Source organism: Apium graveolens, chromosome 6 (assembly GCF_009905375.1).
Source record: "Apium graveolens cultivar Ventura chromosome 6, ASM990537v1, whole genome shotgun sequence".
NCBI classification, from domain to species: Eukaryota; Viridiplantae; Streptophyta; class Magnoliopsida; order Apiales; family Apiaceae; genus Apium; species Apium graveolens.
Genome location: NC_133652.1, coordinates 213,421,334 through 213,443,330, shown reverse-complemented (window position 1 = coordinate 213,443,330; position 21,997 = coordinate 213,421,334). Strand labels below are relative to the sequence as shown.

The following is a 21,997-nucleotide window of genomic DNA, read 5'->3' as shown; positions in this document are numbered from 1 at the left end:
TCTTTAGATCCCTAATCTCCTCTAACTCTCTCTCTTCAACACTTATCTACTACATTCCACAAGCTAGTCATGAGTGGCCTAATTACTAATAGCTTCTTGTAACCTGATAACAGCCATCCTTTAGAACACTTGAATCTTCTTTCTAAATTCCTTCTCACCTTAATTTGTATTTCAATACTCCATTTATTGCAGCTCCCGAATCCATCTTTATAAATACAATTGTTTCATAGAACAGATTTTAAACTGGGGTGTAGAACAAGGTGTAGGGTAAATTGAAAGGGCACACTCACAATCGATGTCTAGTAAAACAAGATAAACAGATAGAAGTTTCTTAAATAGGTCGCCTCATATCAAGAGGTAATAGAATAGCGTTAAATAATTTGGAGAGACGCAACAGTCATAATAAAAAGGTAATACCATTACTACTGTTGGAGGAACAAGGCGCAAATCGAATCTGGGAGAAGATGACGATCCTTAGACGGAAAGCTCCAAACGATCAGTTGATGCAGGGAAATCAGGATCTGCCATTGTCGTTGCCTGGATATCACGTCGCTAGTTAAGAATCCCGAATCGCAACACGAACCATGCCAAAGACCTACTATACAGTCGCACTCAACTTCACGATGACCTATCTTTCGATTTCCTATTCCTAATCCTAACCCTTTACCCAATCCCGACAATCTAGGCTTGTTTCAGTGACTTATAACCTGTAGCTCTGATACCAACCGGTGGCGCCCTCCAACCTGGGTCAGAGGTTCGGGGTCCACAACATATACTTAATATATAAACCTGTATAGAAATATTATTTGCAATGACCCTGCTTTACATAACCACGGATCGCAACAGGTTAAAGTATGAAAACAAGCCACAACCTTAACTTTTATTACAACGCACCAAATTCCCAACTAATTAAATTTACAACTGATATGAAATTATTCTTACAACCTTACTATCTCACTACTGCAATAAGCTCCTGCTAGCTCGATCAATCATAATCTAGAATCCTAGCTCGAACATTGAACTTGGAAACCTCGCTATCAACCGTATCCGTCTTAACTGTGAATACATAAAAAGATTCGCAAAAGTGAGCTAACTAGCTCAGCAAGTCATATTATCAATAACTGAGGTTAAACAAATAAACGAGGTGATTCAAAGGAATCAAGTTTCTTGTTAAACAACCAATAGAATTGGATATTCATTTAAAGTTTTCTTTTAAAACCAAGGTTAGGCTGCTGATCAGTCACGCGCTAACCCCGAGCAAAGCACACAGCACTGCTCTAACTACTGGATCCAAGGCACACATTGGCCTAACTTGACCATCGATATGGTCTGACCACGAATCTGGTCCACACAAAGAAAAACTATCCAATTCTAAAGCATTTCAATATGATCAACAATAGAGTTCAATAAAAACAGATCATAATTAATAACAATAAAATATTTGTAAAAGAGCATGGTAAAAAAATTCATGGTTACCGAAAGGGTATGTCAAAGTACATAAAAGAAGTGGCCTCCGGCCGGTAGGATAATCGGATATTAGATGAATAGTGTTTTTACAAGGTTTTAGTACTTTGATATCACAAGGTATGGTTGAGTATAAAAGTTTCTGTATGTGTAAACAATTCTGTTCCAGTGTTTGGTATATATGATGGATATATCTTTGGGAGTAGTATCTTATTTATGTGGTTTAGTATCTGGTAAATCAACAAGAAATGGTTTACAAAGAATAAGGCTTACGGCTCAAAAATCAAATGATATGGCTCAGGATCAAGGCTGAAGGATTCAAAGTATTTACAGTATAAAATAGAGCTATTTTGGGTATTAACAGTATGTCACAAGAGCATTTAGAAATATTTGCATTATATCTCGAGAAAGGTTTTAGAAATACTTGCCTTATCATAATCGATTTCAACTTCACTTGTACTTGTCTAATGACTTCATTCAACAATCACTCGTCTGCTTCTCCTATGCCTCGCTTCTATCCTCTGATTACTTGCTGTATTTTCTACATGTCAATTCTATTTTCTTGATCACCTGCTTCTCTTTCCTATGCCTTGCTTACTCTGCTAGGCATCATAAGTCTCTATCAATATTTAACTCATATGATTCTATTCGACATACACTTCTATCTACCCTTCGTTCACCAAATCCGATTAACGGATGAAAGTTACGCTATAAACAAGTAAACACCGAACATATAGACCGACAGTCAACCAACAGGTCACACTATAACATATAACACGTTAAATAATCAATGACATATCATTATAAAGGAGTCTCGGGTCGTAAACAGGCTTTCAGGTATTTTAAAATAATTTTTAAAACATTTTTCGGAATTAAACGGGTCGTTGGATCAATTTCGAAATATTAAACAGGGTTCGGTTGGCCAATTCTGGCTCCAAAACAATTTTATATAATTATCGAGCCTTGAAAATAAATTTAGAATAATATTTTAAAGCTCGAAACTATTTTTCAGAGTTTTTTAAATCATTTTTAAATAATTAAATCTAATTAAATAATAAATTAAAATCATATTAATAATTATTAAATCAATTAACAATTAATTTTCGAATTAATTGACAATTAATCAATTAAAAATTAACTGAATTAATTAACTAATTAATTAGATTTGTTTTTGAATTAAAAATAATTTTTGGAATTAAAATAATAATTTTCAGAATTTTTAGAAATTGAAAACAAATTTGGAAATGAATTTATAAAAGAAATCTATTTTTAAAGTTTTTAAAACAGAAATCCAATTCTGCAAAGCTGGGAAACCTGGGGGGCTAAACTGTAAAAACAGAGGTTAGAAATTCATTTTACAGAATTTTGGATCAAAACCGGGGTTAAACTGGGTCGGAACTCCGGGTCACCAAGAACGGAAACGGGTCGCGAAGAACCCAGTTTCCGGTGACCGGAATACGGCTCCGGTGAGCCCCGATTCAGTGTGAAAACCAGAATGTTTGACACGATTTCAAGTGGGGTTTTCATTCTAAACCATCTCAGGAGTTCAAATCAGTTAACAAATGGACCAAACTACATCTGGAAACGAAAAATCCGGCCAAAACATGAAGAACTCCGACGAGAACTTCAAAATACAACTCCGAGCTTATCAGAAATCGTTTTGGACATATGAATATATGATTCGATTGCAAATTGATAAGGAACACGATGCACCCATCAAGATCGACTGAAAACCCCTAACCAAGATTCCCCCCAAACTCGAATTGAAAACATTCAAACCATATAAACCCTAATTCCTTCAATCAGAGAATTAAACTTAAAATTGAACATGTTATTGAACTCCAAATCAAGAGTACAATATACCAAAATCATCAGGAAGAAAAGATCTTTAATATGCAAGCATCAAATCATACAACAATCTTCTGTACAAAATTCATCATTTAATTATCAAGAAATTCGAATATAAATAATTAAATAGAAAATCACCTGATGTTTCTGGGTTGAAATTGATGGAAGATTGGATTCTAGATTTCAGTAGCTTCGTTTTTGAGTATATGTACGCCAAAATCGGGATATCGATTAACGCCTCCCGAATTTGTATTTGATTACGAAGAACATAATATAATTATAGTATTTTCTCTGTAGAAATTCTGTAACTACTGTTTGCAAATGATTTCCGGTACAAAATAAAATACGGTAGAGGCTATTTATAATTATGGGAAATTAGTATCCCGTTGGATCATTCCGGATATAAAACGGTACGTTTATTTATAAAAACTGATCCAAACGGTATCGGTTTTCGAGATAATATCCAAATCAGTACAATTTGTACTGCGGTCTTGGTCTCAGCGCCTGGTTACACGTATTACGAGGTGATAATTGTGATAGTTTAATTAAAAAGCCCCCGTTTCTCAAAAATACGAGTTTTATTGATTTACCGAAACGAATATTGTATCGAAATGTTGCGCCGGGACCCGCGCAGGCCAAACCGTACGCCAGATCGAAAAGTCGAAACATTGGAATCTGCTCAGAATATTACAATTAGGTTAGGAAGGAGTTCTCGGAAAAGTTTCGGGTTCTAAAAACGTAACAACGGATGACGTCGGTTGGTTCCCGTTTTTTTATAAAATAGATTTTAAATACCCGGAAAAAGATTTTAGAAATTTCAATGATTCTTATAAATCCATAAACCAACATAAAAATAATTAGGAAGATATGACAATTATCTATATTTTATTTTGGACATATAAAAATTAAAATACTCAATTAATATTATTTTTGAATATCCCAAGTACATATAACATTTAACAATTAACTCACAGAATAGATACTGTGCATACATAATAATTGTATAATAACAAAAAATAATTACACGATATATCCCGGATATTACAGTGGGTGATATGAGGTTTCTAGTGTTTGTGCTGTCCGGACTTGTTGTTGGTAAGGTCGTATATTTTGTTTGTTGATATTTGGCTCTCTGGGCCGGGGTTTTTGTAACTTAATAAAATTGACACATAGGGTAGTCCGAACCATATAGGATTCAAGATAAATAAACTGTAGGGATTTAGACTAACCTCTATCATTTGTTCTAGGTATATGGTCCGGACTAAAGCTCGGGCAAAGGTTTACATCTCCTGCTACCCTGGCCTGTCAGATTCAGATTCATCCTCTAATTTCTGAGCGCGTTGAGATGGGGGAAGAAGACGTCCACTTTGGATGGCCAACGCGATCACAAAGCTGAACATAGGTAAAACCTCTCCTAGGAACGTGCCTTGTATTCCGGAGGGTTTGTGGGTGATGTTCCGAATTACTTCATCACCAAGAGTGAGGAGATAGAAAATAGCTGGTTACTATAGGAGTATCAGGTTCTGGCTATGCGAGGCAGCCGAATGCTGGTCCGGGGCCCGTATGACCAGGCTGATTCGATAGGAGATTCGCAGGAAGTATAGTCGCCAAGGAACCATACCAGCTGAAAGAGGAGTATGCCGCTTTGGATTATGCGGCGCAGGATCCGTCAATTTGGGCTGCCTTTCAACTGGATCCCCGGATTGAGTGGAGATGGCCTGAGTCCGGGGAGAGGATTTACCACAGACCGGCAGATGGTGTTTGGTCCGGTCTGGCTGGAGCATCTCCGGTCCGGGTGGAATCCGCATTGGCATTTATTTCTGAAGCACTTGTGTAAGTATGAGTATCAATTATCTCTCATGCAGATAACTCCAAACAGTATAAAGTGGATGACTTAGTTTATTGCCTGCTGCAATCAATTTAAGGTGCAGCTCACGTTTAGGTTGTGGCACCATATATTTAGCTTAGTTAGGTCTAGCTAGATGCCGTTGTATGAGTTTCGATTCCGGGCTGCGGAGTATGGCTACAGTTCTTCTTACAGGCTGGTTATCCAACAGTCTTCCCTGAAGTATGGAACGAGGAACTGATTATGCTGAGGGGTCTGGACTTGTTGTATCTTCCTCATATATTGCTGAGGAGTCTGGACTAGGTTCCCTCGGTCTGTTCTCCTGGGAGATGCTATCTGAATGGTTTTTTTCTGTATGTGAGTGTCTGGGAATTCAACTTATCCGGGATACTTTTATTATCCATAGGACCATGCATAGGCTAGGGATGTAAGTGTTTGTTTTTTGGTCCGGACTTGGTTATTGTTTTTGTACTTGTTATTTAGTGTTTGTTTTTTGTACAATACTTGTGCTAACTTGTATTTTGTTTTTTGTTTTGGCAGGCTTACCTCATTTTAATCCGGATATGTCTTCTTCAGCCTATAGTGATGCTTTGAAGAGTTTTAGGAACTGCCTTCAAGCTGACAAAGAAGGCTTCTGTTGCTGGGTCTGAATCCAATCCACCCACGGAGAAAGGTTCCCAAAGCAACGCTGTTTCAAGACCGGAGTCGTTGGAGAAGGATATGGATCCAGAGAAGGATGTTGAGGTCGAAGCTGGTGATGAGTTCGAAAACCTCGAAGATTGAGCCGCTGGGGGATGTTCCTGAGGTGGATCCTAGCCGGAGGAGGAAGAGGCTCCAGAATGTTGGTATGAAGCCTCCCCGGGTGGAGAAGGCTCGTGTTGATGCTTGTGCTGAGTCCGGAAGGGACAAGGGTAAAGGTGTGGAGGAAGTCCATTCGGAGAGGAGAAGTCCTGGGCTCGAAGAGCGTGTTGCCCGTTTTATGGCCGGAATTCCCTCTCAGGAGGAGTGGAAGAATATGAATGAGTCCGGATTCGATGCCACCATGAAAGAGTGTACTCGTCTCTGGGGTCAGGTATATAACGTTTCTGTTCTTGTTCTGTTTCTTCTATTTTTCCTTAGATAATTTTCCAAGATTTGCATTTTTCTTTTTGTAGCTTGGTGGTTGTATGGCCGGAGTTGCTTCCATGGCTTATAACAATTTGAAGCATGCTCAGGAGACGATAGCTGACAAGAATTCCGAGCTTGCAGAGCTGAGAGATCAGATTTATGTTAAGGATACTTATTTGTCCGGGCTGAACAAATATCTTAGCGATGTTACAACACGGGCTCAGAATGCTGAAAAGGAAGCTGCTGACTTGAAGTCGGAATTGGCTGAGCTCCGGAAGCAGATATCTGTTGCGAGACCGGAGTCGGAGGTCATCGATGCTTATAAGAAATCCGAGGAATATGATAGGGCGATTGCGAATGCTGGGGCTCCGGAGGTCGGGCGCTGCTAGATTATCGCTGAGAAGTATATCAAGACTAATCCGGAGGCGGACTGGGAAAGCTTTGTCCAAGAATTTATTAAAGCCAAGCAAGATATCGAGTCTGGACTCGGGGAGCTGTTAGTCGCTAAGCACGCCCTAATAATACACGCAAGTATACGCGATCGCAAGTAATATAGAATTATTTCTAGTTCGTTCCCACAGTGACTAGTTAAATTAACTATATGATTTATGCACTTATGCAATAATGATATGGCTATTATTCAATGCTAAGACGAATAACAATTTGGGTTTTGATTATACTATGATTAACTATTGAGAATTATACTAGAGAACATTAACTAAAAAAATTAAATAGAGTTGAATAATATATGACACAAACATGGGATTCTATTAAGTACCTCATTCAATAGCCTTTTCGTTCTTAACCTTAGCATGTAATGGTGATGACACTAATCAGATAACACGAAACTGATAATCGCCAACTTTCGTTGTACGAATATCATACTATCAGACATCCACAAAAGAGATAGAAGCTGAATAGACACCAATTATATTGAGACCCTATATGTCTATAGAATTTGACAACATAACGATTTAATGCACAAGTTATCTATCGTGATTACATAGGGCAAGTAAGATGGTTAAAATTACCTACGAATCATGCATAACAAATACACATGAACCTATGCTAGTATGGTAAGTTCTAAATCCTTAAATTCACTGTCACTTCATTAAGAATTAACACGTTGTCTTATAAGTTCGCGACGCTCATAAGAAGAATAAGCACAACCAATATTAGGTTATCATACAATCACCACACACTAGGGAATCGAAATAAATCAACTAAAGAAATCCATAAATAAATCCGCTAGAACCCCACGATAACGATTAGCCTATAATCGGACTCATCATCAACGTGTGTTCCGATGAAAGCATGGTATAATAAACGTAGTCTTTATAAATAAATAATAAATAAAGTACGTAATCCAGAGTATTAGGTTCAACAAAACAAGAAATGAGCATCCAAGATTACAACTTAGAACAAAGATTCACAAGAATAAACTAGATATTCTTCGCCTTCATTGAATTGTGCTATAGGTCTTCTTGCCGTCTTCTCCTTAAGCTCCGTTATAAAAAAAACATCTTTTTATTGTCTTTAAATAGCATCCCAATTAAGCCAAAAGCCCATAAAAATAGTCTTCTAATTGAAACAGGAAACTGGATTCCCGACCTGGCGCGGCCGCGCGTTTCACCAGCGCGGGCGCGCTGATATTCTGTTTCTTTGGCGTGGTCGCGCGCTAGCACAGCGCGGGTACGCCGGTCTTTTGGAAAAACTGGAATTGCCTTCTTTTATTTCTGCAATGAGTTGGGCTTCACGAGCCTTTATTTCTTGGGAGCCATCCTAACACCATATTAGCATCAAATCAATGTTAATTCACCTGAATCCTGAATCAATGTCTGAAATGCAAAAATGCCAGAAAACACATTAAAACACCAACAAATTAAGTACAAATACACCAATTCAAAGCTTAATAGATCGTTATATAGTGTCATAAATGGCACTCAACAGGAGCCAGAGCCCTTCGATGGTCCTTGTCCTAGCTTTCTCCCGCCAACTGCTCCGGTTTCTTAGATATTTGAATGCTTGAACTTGAATTCTGAACTTGTTGTTTTTAGATTGATTCTTGATCTGTAATTGTAATACTATTCTTAGCTTCGGGCTTATTTGGTCCGGTTAATTTTGATTTATTTGCTTTTGTTTGCTTTTATGTTTGCTGTTATAGTTTATTCTTGCCTTAGAAATTTTTCTAAGTTAAATGGTTGCTCTAGTCCTATACCATAATTGGTCCGGTCTAGGGTTTGCCTTTTTGCCTTTGTAAAAGTTTTTCTAAGTAAATATGTTTGCTCTAGTCCAGACTAATAGTTTGTCCGGACTAGTGATGGTTTTTTATTTAGAAAATTAATGTTTGGCTCTTTACTTGGAAAAATAATTCTAAGTAAATATGTTTGCTCTAGTACAGACTCATATATGGTCCGGACTAGTGGATGTTATTTTACTTAGAAAATTTATTTGAAGTAAATATGTTTGTTCTAGTCCAGACTCATCATTGGTCCGGACTAGTGGATGCTGTTTTGCTTAGAAAATTAATTCTAAGTGAATATGTTTGCTCTAGTCCAGAATAATAGTTGGTTTGGACTAGTGGTTGTTGTTTTACTTAAAAAATTAATTCTAAGTAAATATGTTTGCTCTAGTCCAGACTAATAATTGGACCGGACTAGTGGTTGTTGTTTTACTTAGAAAATTAATTATATATAAATATGTTTGCTCTAGTCCAGACTATTAATTGGCCCGGACTAATGGTTGTTGTTTTACTTAGAAAATTAATTCTAAGTAAATATGTTTGCTATAGTCCAAACTAATAATTGGTCCTAGCTAGTGGTTGCTGTTTTACTTAGAAAATGAATTCTAAGTAAATATGTTTGCTCTAGTCCAGACTAATCTTTGGTCCGGACTAGTGGTTGTTGTTTTACTTAGAAAATTAATTCTAAGTAAATATGTTTGCTCTAGTCCAGACTAATAATTGGTTCGGGCTAGTGGTTGTTGTTTTACTTAAAAAATTAATTCTAAGTAAATATGTTTGCTCTAGTCCAGACTAATAATTGGTTCAGGCTAGTGGTTGATGTTTTACTTAGAAAATTAATTCTAAGTAAATATGTTTGCTCTAGTCCAGACTAATAATTGGCCCGGTCTAGTCGTTGTTGTTTTATTTAGGAAATTAATTCTAAGTAAATATGTTTGCTCTAGTCTAGATTAATCTTTGGTCCGAACTAGTGATTGCTTTTTTACTTAAAAAAATAATTCTAAGTAAATATGTTTGTTATAGTCTTAACTAATAATTAGTCCGGACTAGTGGTTGTTGTTTTACTTAAAAAATTAATTCTAAGTAAATATGGCTGCTCTAGTACAGACTAATAATTGGTCCGGACTAGTGGTTGCTTTTTTGGATAAATTTAATAAATGTAATGTAGAGAAATGCTTTTCATTAATCTGAATTTTTATTCATACAAAATATAAGGAAAAACAAACTGGTTTCTTACCATATTGGCTACAAGATTTTGGTTGCTTTGTTTGCTTTTTCCTATTGGTAGAATTTCCTTAGTCTGAGTCCATGCCAGGTATTGGGGACTTCTGAGCCATCCTCGTTCAAGAGTTTGTAGGCACCTGGTCTCAGGACCTCTTTGACCTTGTATGGTCCTTCCCATTTGGGCATTAGATTTCCAGTGTTTGTAGGATCTGATGCTTCTGTGTCTCGAAGAACCAAGTCTCCAACTTGGAAGTTTTTGACTCTGGACTTCCCACTGAAATGCTCATTTATCTTCTCCTTATATCTCTCCATCTTTTCTACAGCTTGGTCCCGGACCTCATTAATTAGCTCCATGTTTGTTCTGAGTTCTTCTTCATTGGCTACTTCATCGAAGTTGATTGCCCTGTGAGAAGGAGATCCCACCTCAATTGGAAGCATTGCTTCTGTGCCATAGGCTAGTTTGAATGGAGTCTCTCCGGTGCTTGTCCTAGGGCTTGTCCTGTAGGACCATAGTACACTTGGTAGTTCTTCTGGCCATTTGTTCTTGCTTTCTTTGAGTCTCTTCTCAATACCCCGGAGCAGGATTCTGTTGGTGACTTCTACTTGTCTGTTTCCTTGGTGATATACTACTGATGACTTTTTGTGCTTGATCCCGCGCTCTTGGAGGTAGGACTCGAATTATGATCCGATGAACTGTGGTCCATTATCTTGTACTAGGACTTTTGGAATCTCAAACCTCATCAAAATATTGTCCATAAAATTTATGCAGTCCTGCTGGTTTATGGTCCTCATTACTTTCGCTTCAACCCATTTGGTCATGTAATCAATTGAAACTGACAAGTACCTGAGATCGCCTTTGGCCTGGGGAAAGGGTCCCATGATGTCAATGCCCCAGATAGGACCGAGGAAGGTAGGACTGGGCTAATTCGGGACACATTGCTGAAGAGCTGGCATTCCTTGTACTTTTTCACGAACTCTACTGTATCTTGGTGAATAGTGGGCCAGTAGTAGCTTTGCCTTATGATTTTATGAGCTAGGTCCTTTGCCGATATGTGATCGCCGCATATCCCTTCATGGACTTCCATTAAACTGTACTTTGCTTCTTCTGAGCCGATGCATTTTAGAATAGGAGAGGAGAAGGTCCTGCGGTATAGTAGTCCTTCTTCAAGGATGAACTTAGCTGCTTTTGCTTTTAGTCTTTGAGATTTTCCTTTGTCTTCTGGGAGTTCTCCTTTCTCTAAGTAGTTGATAAAAGGAGTCATCCAGTTCTGGTTGCTTTCGATCTCCAAGACTTCTTCGGAATCAATAGATGGTTTTTGGAGTTCTTCAAAGTAAATTGAGCAGTCCAGATCTGATGAGTTCCGGACTAGCTTGGATATGATATCCGCTTTCTCATTTTCTTCTTGACATATCTGCAGGACTTGATGCTTCGGGATTGAAGCTAAGTAGCTTTGAATCAGTGCTTGATACTTTGCCAGAATTGGGTCCTTTGCTATGTATTCTCCGTTTATTTGTTTGACCACTATTTGGGAGTCGCTGAAGATGTTCAGGTCCTGGACTTTGAGGGTCCTGGATAGCTTCAGTCCTGAAATTAATGCCTCATATTCCGCATGGTTGTTTGTTGTCGGGAAGCAGAAAGATATAGTTATTTGAATAGTGAATCCCTCAGGACAGGTTAGTATAAGTCTGGCTCCCGACCTCTCACTTGTTGAAGAACCATCTACTTTCAGGGTATAGGCTCCTGAGTTCGAAGCTTGATATGTCTCTGGATCTATGGTCATTGGTTCTGGTTCTTCTTCCGGGAAGTCATATTCGATTATAAAATCTGCAAGTGCTTGAGCTTTGATGGCAGTCCTGTGAATGAAGCTTAAATTGAACTGGATTAACTCCATAACCCAATTGACTAGCCTTCCCGAGACATCCAGTTTGTGAATTATCTTCATTAGGGGGTGATTAGTCACAAGTCTGATCTCTCTTCCTTGGAAGTAGTGTCTGAGTTTTCTCGATGTCGTGACCAAGGCAAAGGAAAATTTTTCTAAACTTGGGTACCTGGTCTCCGCATCTTTAAGTACTTGGCTTACATAGTAAACTGGGTGCTTTCTTCCATTTTCTTCCCTGATTAGGGAAGCTCCGACTGCTTGTTCTCCCGCTGATAAGTGTAAGTAGAGAGGCTCTCCTGGTTGAGCTTTAGTTAGGACTGGTGGCTGAGAGAGGTAGGACTTGATGTCCTCAAATGCCTTTTGCCACTCCGGACTACAGTTTACCTCTTTCTTGTTGTTTGCTCTCTTGAGCAAATCGAATAACGGTAAGCACCTCTCTACTAGCTTTGAGACAAATCTCTCGAGTGCTGCTAGGGATCCTACTTGCTTTTGCACATCTTTTTGGGTCCTGGGAGCCCTCATCTCCTGGATTGCTTTTATCTTCTCTGGATTAGGTTCTATTCTTCGGTTGCTGATTATAAACCCTAAGAACTTTCCTGCTCCTACTCCGAAGGTACATTTCTCCGAATTCAGTTTAAGCTGGTTCTTCCTTAGGTTGTTAAAACACTCCTTCAGATCTTCTACGTGTCCTGGTATAGTTGTTGATTTGGTAATCATGTCCTCGACATAGCACTCTAAGTTCCTCCCGATTTGGGACTTGAATATCTTGTTCATGGCTCTTTGGTAAGTGGATCCTGCGCTTGTCAATCCAAATGGAAACATCACATAAGCATAGAATGTTCTGTGAGTTATGAATGTTGTCTTAGGTATGTCCTTCAGGTTCATCTTGATCTGGTTGTACCCGGAGAAGGCATCCATAAAACTTAGCATGATATGTCCGGAGGTGGCATCTATCAACTGATCAATATTGGGGAGAGGGTATGGGTCCTCCGGGCATGCATCATTCAAATCAGTGTAGTCCACACACATTTTCCATTTGTCGTTTGACTTCTTTACCATGACAACATTAGCTAACCACTAAGGGTACTTGATTTCCTTGATGATTTCTGCTTTGAATAACTTCTCTACTCCTTCGTCTATTGCCTTTTGCCTCTCCGGGGCAAAGTTTCTTTGCTTCTGCTTGATCGGCCTTCTGTTCGGGTTGACATCCAAGTTGTGCATTGCTATGGACTCATGTAGTCCGGTCATGTCTCTTGAACTCCAGGAAAACACATCTTTGTACTCCCGGAGCAAGGACACCAGTTCTTCTTTAAATATTTCTCCGAGTCCTGGCCCGATATTCACCTTTTTGTTAGGACTGCTTTCCTCGATCAGAATTTCCTCTGTTTTAACTACGGATTCGATTTTTGCTTGGTCTTTGGTCGAGACCATTTGGTGAATTCGGGCTTCAGAGTTCTTCTTCAAATATATGCTGATTTGTTCTAATTCTTTACCTTTGGTTGTTTGCATGGTAGGACTGGCTTGGTCTAGGACCTGACTTACCTTGTCGACTACCATGACTTGGTTGCCTGTCAGTTCTTCTGCACTTGGTATGTTTGCTTCTGGATTCGGACTTGATTCAATGAATTGTACTTCTTTTTTTGCTTCTTCCCTTGGCCGGGGTCGGTGCTTCTTATGCATTGCTGTTATAAAGGACTGTGGCCTTTCTTTTGTTGTCCTGGTGGGTTTCTGCCATGACTAACCCCTAGTTGTAACATATTTCAGAAACTCCATAATCTCCCTTTATTTCTCCGAATCTCGTGGTGTTGGGAACTTGATCTTGAGATGGGAGATTGAAGTTATTGCTTGCATCATAGTTAGAGCTGACCTGCCAATGATTCCATTGTATGATGAAGGAGTGTTGATGACATAGAACTTGATGACATGAGTTACTTGGTTAGGAGCGGTTCCAAAAATGATAGGTAGATACAAGGTCCCTTGGATCGGGACTAAGTTGTGTCTGAACCCATAGAGTGGATCCTCCCGATAATCATTTGAGCCAACGCTCCCTAACTGCATTCGATCAACTGTGTGCTTGAAGAGAATATTTATCGAGGAGCCATTGTCTATCAGCATTCTTCTTACTTCATTATCAAAGATGTCCAAGATGACAACTAAAGCTGCATTATGGTGGGGGTTGACTCCTTCGTAGTCCTTACTGCTGAAGGATATCACCAGATCTGGGATTGATTGGATTGAGAGCACTTCTTCGCCGAAGTCCGGGCTTCGTGGTGGGGAGTGAGAGCCTCCTATGACCACATTAACTATGTTCTTTCCTCTCTTCTGCGCCTCTCCTCGGTTGTTGCTGTCCCGGACCAAGTACTTGTTCAGGTTTCCTTTCTTTACTTTGTCCTCGATGAAGTACTTGAGTGATAAGCAGTTCTCCGTCTTGTGGCCATGTGTCTCATGATAATCGCATTGCCTATTGTAAGGTCTGCTCTCCGGAGGAGTTTGCATCGGCTTCGGAGGATAATAAAAAGGTTTGTCTTTTATCTCCTTCAAGATTTCCTCCCGGGTCATGTTGAGAGGAGTCCAGTCCGGCTCCTGCTTTAGCTCCTGGGACTGCTTGTGGGTCCTGGATCGCTCTCTTGGACTCCGGCTTAGGACCGAGCTTCTAAAAAACTGGAGTAGCTTGTCTTTCTTAGTTCTGCTGGCTTTGCTTGAACATTTTGTGCTGATGGTAACCCCCTTTCGGTTAGTCATCAGAGTTTTTACTCCTAGATCCCCCACTCCGGGTCATACTCATTGCCTGAAGTACATCAGTTTCCTTTATGAATCTAGATGCCATGGAGTAAGCTGCTGCCAGGATTTGTGGCTCCATATTGATCAGTTCTACTATGTATCTTTAATTGTGCTCTGGATCTAAGTTTCTTCTGAAGATGCTCAGAGCTTCGCGCTCGTCCAAGTTTGAGACCTTGTTGATGAAAGAGATATGTCCTAAGTCCAATCATGTATGAGGATTTAGGAATAACTTTTATGTAATCTGTTTTGATTTCATTGATATTAATAAAAGACTTGTTTTGTTTTTATTGCGGGCTCTATCTATTTAAATGTTTAAATAAGATATACCACAGTTTAGAGTAAAGCTTTTTATGGATTGTGATGAGATCATAATAATGAGACCTAAAAGATGATAACTTTAAACTTAAATAGTTCCTGGTCGTAGGATTACTAACTAGTAATTAATAATCCGCTAAGATCGGTACATACTATGCTTGCTTCATTATGAAGGATGTCTGTTCTCATAGACATTTGTGTGGTGACACTATAGCTAGTATGTAGGTGCTTATTATAGAATAAGTTCACTGAACATGACTCACACAGCTGAACAACTGATGGAGTTCACTCACGTGTCAGCAGTTGTTCACATAGTGATAGTTGTACAAGTATCCTTAGACTTGAGGTCATCATAGTCATCTTGTGTACATTAAACTATGCTTTGGTTTAGTTCATAGTCTCAAGGGACAATTATAAGGGCTCTACTGGGTATAGGAATTTGTACACGAAGATAGTGTATGATCAATAAAGGATCTACCCCTTTCAGTGAAGGAAAAGAATGTTCAATGCTAATCCACTTATGCTAGTTCAGGAATCTCTGGCCAGAGTGAATGAAATTAGAAAGGAGTTTCTAATTTACATTAAATAGAACTAAGCATAGTGAATGGGAAAGCAAGTGATTAAATAAGATAGGCTTGACACAAGTTCCATGCCTTATATTTAATCGTGACATTGCAGGGTAGAAGGAATTGATTGTACGGTAACTACTCACTGAATAGGTTCTTGGTATTCTAAGCAGTGAATTCGTATTATCCGGATAGTCGCGATATGCTGAGAAGTATTGTAATAACCCCAATTTTTGAGAAATTTTGAAACTCTTATGAATAGTGTTTTTGCTGAACGAGAAAACTTTTCATGCCACGCTATGTAGGGGTTCTGTTATTGATCTTATGGGATATTATTAGTACTCTATGTGGTATATAAGTGTATGTAAAGATCGTCAGAATCCAATTCCGAACACTTTGATTTTTCCCGGAAATCCACAAGATACGGAGAGAATTGAGTATAAGGTAACAGGATAAAAAGGATTGAAATTAAAGGATTATAGGAGAGGATCATAAAAGGAATATAATATATTGAGAAAGGTTAAGGGAACCTAAGTAATAAGATCCCGGGTATGATCCCTCAAACGATAAACGAGAACGAAAGATAAGCGAACCGTAAAACAAATAAGTGACCAAGAGACAAGCTTGTACAAGAAGCCAGGGATTGTGACATCATCAAACCACAAGGTGTGGACAAGTGGGAGCATAATGACATGTGCAAGGTGACACAAGCATGACATAGAAGGGAAGGAAGTGTGGTTGAATTATAACCACACAAAATCAAGGTTAATTAAGTCATTAACCAAAAACAACACAAAAATCAACCAACCAAGCAAATCATTTCATTTTCATCAAACAAAACACAAAAATATCTTCTTCCCAAGCTAGCTCTCGGCCCATTTCTTAAAATTTGAAGATCCAAGCTCCACCACTTACTATTTAGCAAGGTAATTATCTAAGCTTCCCCATGGATAGTTACATACTTCCTATAAGTTTAAGCTTCTAATTCCAAGCCAATCTTTTTCTATAAATCAAGGAAGAAGATGGTGAATAGTAACCTTCAAGAAATAACTTTAGTTTTCTTGAATTTTTATGAAAGATTAAGGTTATACAAGCAAGGATCAAGGTTCTTTTAGGCATTCAAAGCTCTTGGGTTGTGTTAGGAAGCTTCAAGGAGGTATAAACAACTTTCACCTTTAACTTATAGTTTGAACTTTGAGTTTTGATGAGTTTATGGATGGATTAATGTATATATAGAAATATCCATGTATGTATAGCAAGATCCATGTATGATAGATGGTTTGGTTGGATTTGTGGTGATTTTGGATATGAATCTTGGTTAATGGTTAATGAATCTTAAGTTATGGTTAGTAGATCATGTTTGTGGTTGAATAAGTTGGAAAACCTTGAGATTATGGACTGACTTTGCCTTGATATAAGTTGTGTTTGAGGTATTGATGATGGTTGGGTGGTTTGTAGTGAATTGGTAAAGAATTGGAGTGGTATAAATATTGGTAATCGCGTAAACATAGCCGTCGTAACGTCCGATTTTCTTTAGACTGTTTTGTGCATAACATTAGGACCCGAGGACCCCCTGCTAGATTGTGACCACTGCCATGTTTAGGTAGCTCATGTTACGAGCTTCGTTTTGATATGTAGTTCGTTCGATTCCGATGCACGGTTTAGGAGAAACGACCGTTTCAAGTAACGGCGTTTTGCGAACGAAACTTTTTCCCTCGCCTTACTTTGAAACATAGGTTAAAGACCAAAAAGGGTTAATTAATGTATGAAACATTTATGGTAAGTGTGTTAGGCAGTTGGTAAGACATTCGCGAAGGAATCGCTTTAAAACTCGTAAAGGTTAAATTATTAAAAATGGTGGAGCCGAGGGTACCCGAGTGACTTAAGCGAATCAGTAAGCGCAGAATAAGCGTTAGAGTCTAAGTTAGTTAAAGTATAGATTTACAAGTGACTTTGGTTTAATTCCAACTTACTTGTTGTTTATAGGTTATCAGACTCGTCCCGAGCCATTCGTAACCCCAGTCGCTCAGGCAAGTTTTCTACCAGTTATAACTGTTGTTGTGATGTAAATATATGTATATGCATTATCTTGTGATAGTGCATGATTGTTATTAGCAAATTCTTGCGATATATTGTAGCATGTGATATGGTATATATGCATGCCTGTTTCATATTCTTGAAATTTATATCTGTTGGTTCAGTTGATAATACCTATGCTAGAGAATAGCGGTAACTTGCATATACCCTTAGTATAGGGACCCAAAGGTGAAAATATTTTCTAAAAACCGGGAGTCGAGGATCCCGAGTAATCTTGTATATATGGATATGGATATATATATATATATTTATATATATATATATATGGTTATAGTTTTCCAAACTATTAATCGAATAAGGTTTATTCGATAACTTTAACTTTATTTATTTATTTGAATATTATTTCGAATATTATTCGAGGGCTTATGACTCTTTTATATTATTTATTGAATATTATTTGAATATTCATTTGAGGATGTATGACTCCTTTATTTTATTTAATGAATATTATTTATAATATTCATTCGAGGTATTATGACTCAGCTTATTTTATTTATTGAATATTATTTGAATATTCATTTGAGGATCTATGACTCCGATTATTTGCTGAAATATATTCTTTATTTCATTAGAGAATAAACTGTTAATAATCAAACTTATTTTCGATTATTCAAATAAAGATAATACTTTCATATAAGTATATCTTTGGTTATTTAATACTCGTTTCAAGTATAAGTTTTAAAACTTCTACTTCAATTATTTTTATAAAAGGTTATTCTTTATGGGAATATTATTTAATTAATAATATTCAGATATTTTCTAATATTCTGGGGACTGATTTACTTCATTAAATCAGCCTTACTCCAAACACTCTTTAAAGTGTTTTCGAGTCTTCAAAATGATTTTTAAAAGTCAGAGCGGATCCCAAAACTCATTTTTATATTTAAGATCTTCCTTTTTAAAGGGGATTTAAATACTCGCTCAAAACCTGGGGAATCCGGCTCTGTGGTGTATTTTATATTCGCAACGAGGTTGCAGATTTTGTAAATGATTTGATTACTTGCCCAACGTTCGGGAAGTAAGCCCATCTCATTGAGTCGGCATAAGCGACAGGCCGGGGTACGGTCTATTATTGTGTAAGTGGCTGGGTGGCAGTCCATCAACGCGTGAGGGGCCGGGGTACGGTCTAGCGCGAGGTCCTAATGCGGCCAGGGTGATGACCGGTGAGGAATTCATCCATCTACAGTAGAAAAGGTTACTTATTGGTATCTTTGCCTGATCAGCGAGATATCGGGTTTATGCCAAAATTCTTTTCCTTTCCAAAATTCATTGGATGTTTCAAACTCTGTTCATACTTTACATAACAGAGGTTCCAGGAAATGTTTAAGAGATATATATATGTGGATATATATATATCGGGACTAAATAAAGTATCTCGTAACTTTATTTCATTCAATAATATTTCAAAGATTGAATCTATTCAAATCTTGTCTTGTAGTCTCATCTATGTGATGAACTTTTGAAACTGATTATAACTTGAACGGTGGTAGTTCAAGTAGTATTGGGAAAGATATAAGTATATTGGGGTATTTGGTAACCTCATCTTTTAAACTTATATCTAATTAATAATTGTCTTATGAATGACAAAGATTTTCAGAAAAACGTTGAGACAAGGTTAGATATATGAGATCACCTTGCAACGATATTTTTTTTATATATACAGTTATACACTGGGACTTTGTGTATATTATGCATGGAAGAGGACTTCCAATATTTTGAAAAGTATATATGTATATATACTGAATATTTTGCGACTTCATCGCATTAAGATATCAAACTTGGTTCATTTCTTTTGACCAAGACTTTCATGAGTATTATGAGTAGACTCATATATTGTAAATCATTATACATATTATTTTGGTGGGCTTGCTGCTCACCCTTGCTTTATTTCTTCATCACACAACAACAGTTAGGAAAGATGGCCAGACCCCAGCAGACCCAGCGCAAGCGCGTGGGAAGCGTCCCGCGTCTTCCCGTTGATGTTGTAGCTGCTATAGCTGCAGAGGTAGATCTATTGTAGATCAGACCATCTACTTTTGAGAATCAATTATGTATAATTATAACTTGTGGCAGATAATGGCAATTAACTGTAAATTTATCAAGTAATCATTTTGGGTTGTAATAACTTTTAAATTGTGGATTCAAAGACTTGTACTTATTTAAATTTCATCTCTGAGACTATAACGGGTTGTGGTGTGTGTTAGTGTGGGGTCACAGCATAAGGTTATTTATTATTAATTAAGTGAAGTGATATTGTGGAAAGAAAGACCGTGACGACCCGGATCCCCGACCCCGGATCTGGGGGTGTTACAGAAATGGTATCAGAGCTAAGCGTTATAAACCTAAAAGATGATGGGACGTAAAGATAATAAGTTCACTAAGATAATAAGAACTCTTGCCAAGTTCATAGTCGGACTACCTAACGTAGTACTGACAGTTAAAACCCTTATGGGAACCCTTATAAATGTAGCGATAGAAGCGTAGTTCGTTATCGTATAGAGTAGCGGGACTCCGAACCCTGAGGTTGAGGAGCAACAGCGCGATGATATTTTATTACTAATTGGAGATCGGATTGTGGATCCGATAGAGTGTCCTAATGCAGGACCGGATGATGTTGATATTAAGGATGTTGTCCTAGAAGGGATAGTTGCTGAGGAGGATCCCATGGAGGATCCTGACAAGAATGGATAAAGGGCTACTGATGAATTGATGACCATGGTTAGGTCAACTACCAGAGGTAGGATTGGTCGATCACTACCGGAGGTTCGTTCAAATTTGTAAAGATAGTAGCCCCCTTTAACGCGGCTTACTCATAAGACTGAGAAGTTCGAATAGACAGAGAAATGCGAGAACAGCTTTTAAGAACTGAAGCAAAGGTTGGTGACGGCCCCTATGTTGGCGTTGCCGGATGGAAAAAGGAGATTTTGTGATTTGTAAGTGACGCTTCGCATAAGGAATTAGGGTGCTTCTTAGCGCAGCAAGATAATCGCGTCTGCGTCAAGACAATTAAGGTAATATGAAATTCGATATCCCCGCCCATGAGCTTAGGCTCGTTGCAATAGTTTTACCCTAAAGATTGGAGGCACTACTTGTATGGAGAGAAGTGCGAGAATTACCTAAGCCATAAGTGCTCTAGTACATTTTCACGTCACAAAGAGCTCAACATATGCCAGAAGAGGCAGTTAGAGCTAACCAAGAATAATGATTGGGAGATTCTTTATCATTCGGGGAAAGCCAATATGGTGGCTGATGCCCTTAGTAAAAAGGAGAGACTCAAGATGATAATGCCTTTTGGAGAGTTTATAAGAGATTTTGAGAAAATGGAAATAGAAGTGAAGGTAACCGGAGCCGGTACCGAAAAGCTGTTTGAGATTGCAATACAGCCCGAATTATTGGAAAAGATCATATTGTGCCAGAAAAAGTTATGAATGAAGGTAGAGAGCCAACAATTAGATAAAAGATTAATATCGAGAAAGATGATAAGGGAATAATGAGGTATTCCTATAGAATTTGGGTTCCGAAAGTTCAAGAGTGTAAGGATGAGAACTTAGATGAGAGCCATAGTTGAGGAATAAGATTTAGAGCAAACCCTGAACGCGATAGTCAGGGAGGTCGCCATCAAGATAGAAGGAACCCATGACATAATGGAGTGGAAAATGAGGATTTTAAATTAAAAGATGACCCCGATTATGGGGAGTAGGATGAAACATTTCATAATAAGGAAACAGAAAGTCGAGTAAGGAAAGGAGACCCGAGACGGTACTCCTATACGGCAATTCATAGACCTGTCTAGACAGAACTTAGACTATTATCCCCAACCACCACTCTGAGGAGACAGTGCGGTGGGAAATTCTTTCATGACCTTTAAGTCGCTAAGCTCTCAGAGTTCCAAGGAACAAGCTGACCCAGTCGAGGCAAGAACCTGGCTAAAGGAAATAGATGAATCATTTGAGATTCTAAATGATTGACGAACCACAAAAGACTGTTTTGTCACTTACCCTCCCAAGAGAGAGACCACCCGCTGGTGAAAGGCCAAGGAAGGCACGGAGCAAGAGATTATAATAAACTGATTAAAGTTCAGCCAATTGTTTTCGGGATCGTAATTCCCAAGGTTATGGAATAGTGTAAAAGCTTTAGAGCCAGAACAAAGGCAGACGAGTATGATGAATTATGAATCTAAGCTGTAAAAGTTGTTAAGATTCGTTCTGAAGACGCGAATCCAGAATGACGGGATATTTGAAATCAATGCTTATGTTGTGTTGGTTCATGAAATAATGATAAGAGAAAGGAAAATAAAAAGGAATTGAAGTGGAAAGGAATAAAAAGGCAACAGAGTTTGAGGAATGATAAGGGAGTTGGGTATGAGGAAACCCTAAAGACTCCTATTAATAGAAATAGAAAAGTATATGATCGTCAGGATGAGGGTGATTCACCATGAGTTAAAGTTGACGGTTGAAGGCATAAGAGATGCATATAGTTTATCCCCTGTAAGTTGGGAGGATTCGAGGAAACCTTGAGATAATTCGAAGGATAAATAATGAGACGCGGATAGACTAAGGGGATAAGAAAGTAAGAAATTAAGAAAATTGGATGAAGGAAGTGACCTTCAAGAAGGTGAAGTGTAAGA

General features: G+C 38.2%; 2 protein-coding genes across 2 annotated transcripts; both read right to left on the bottom strand.

The window, feature by feature from the left end:
• Positions 1-9,785: 9,785 nt before the first annotated feature.
• LOC141665719 (uncharacterized) lies at positions 9,786-12,670 on the bottom strand. Its single transcript, XM_074471704.1, has 4 exons — positions 11,781-12,670; positions 10,576-11,585; positions 10,468-10,531; positions 9,786-10,230 (listed from the first exon to the last, which is right to left on the bottom strand). The coding sequence occupies exons 1-4, from the start codon at positions 12,668-12,670 to the stop codon at positions 9,786-9,788; spliced, it is 2,409 nt and encodes an 802-aa protein (XP_074327805.1).
• Positions 12,671-13,393: 723 nt separating this feature from the next.
• On the bottom strand, positions 13,394-14,353 carry LOC141665718 (uncharacterized). The gene has a single exon (XM_074471703.1). It carries the CDS (start codon positions 14,351-14,353, stop codon positions 13,394-13,396), a length of 960 nt encoding a protein of 319 aa, XP_074327804.1.
• Between the last annotated feature and the right edge of the window lie 7,644 nt (positions 14,354-21,997).

Bases quoted from the DNA above. Each gene is read 5' to 3' on its own strand.
- LOC141665719 (XM_074471704.1), bottom strand. From the start codon at position 12,670: ATGGTAAAGAAGTCAAACGACAAATGGAAAATGTGTGTGGACTACACT. The intron at 11,586-11,780 runs GTACCCAAGTTT...CTTCATTCACAG, and splicing joins CTTAAAGATGCGGAGACCAG to GACTGCCATCAAAGCTCAAG. The intron at 10,532-10,575 runs GTACTTGTCAGT...AATGGGTTGAAG, and splicing joins CAGGCCAAAGGCGATCTCAG to CGAAAGTAATGAGGACCATA.
- LOC141665718 (XM_074471703.1), bottom strand. From the start codon at position 14,353: ATGACTAACCGAAAGGGGGTTACCATCAGCACAAAATGTTCAAGCAAA.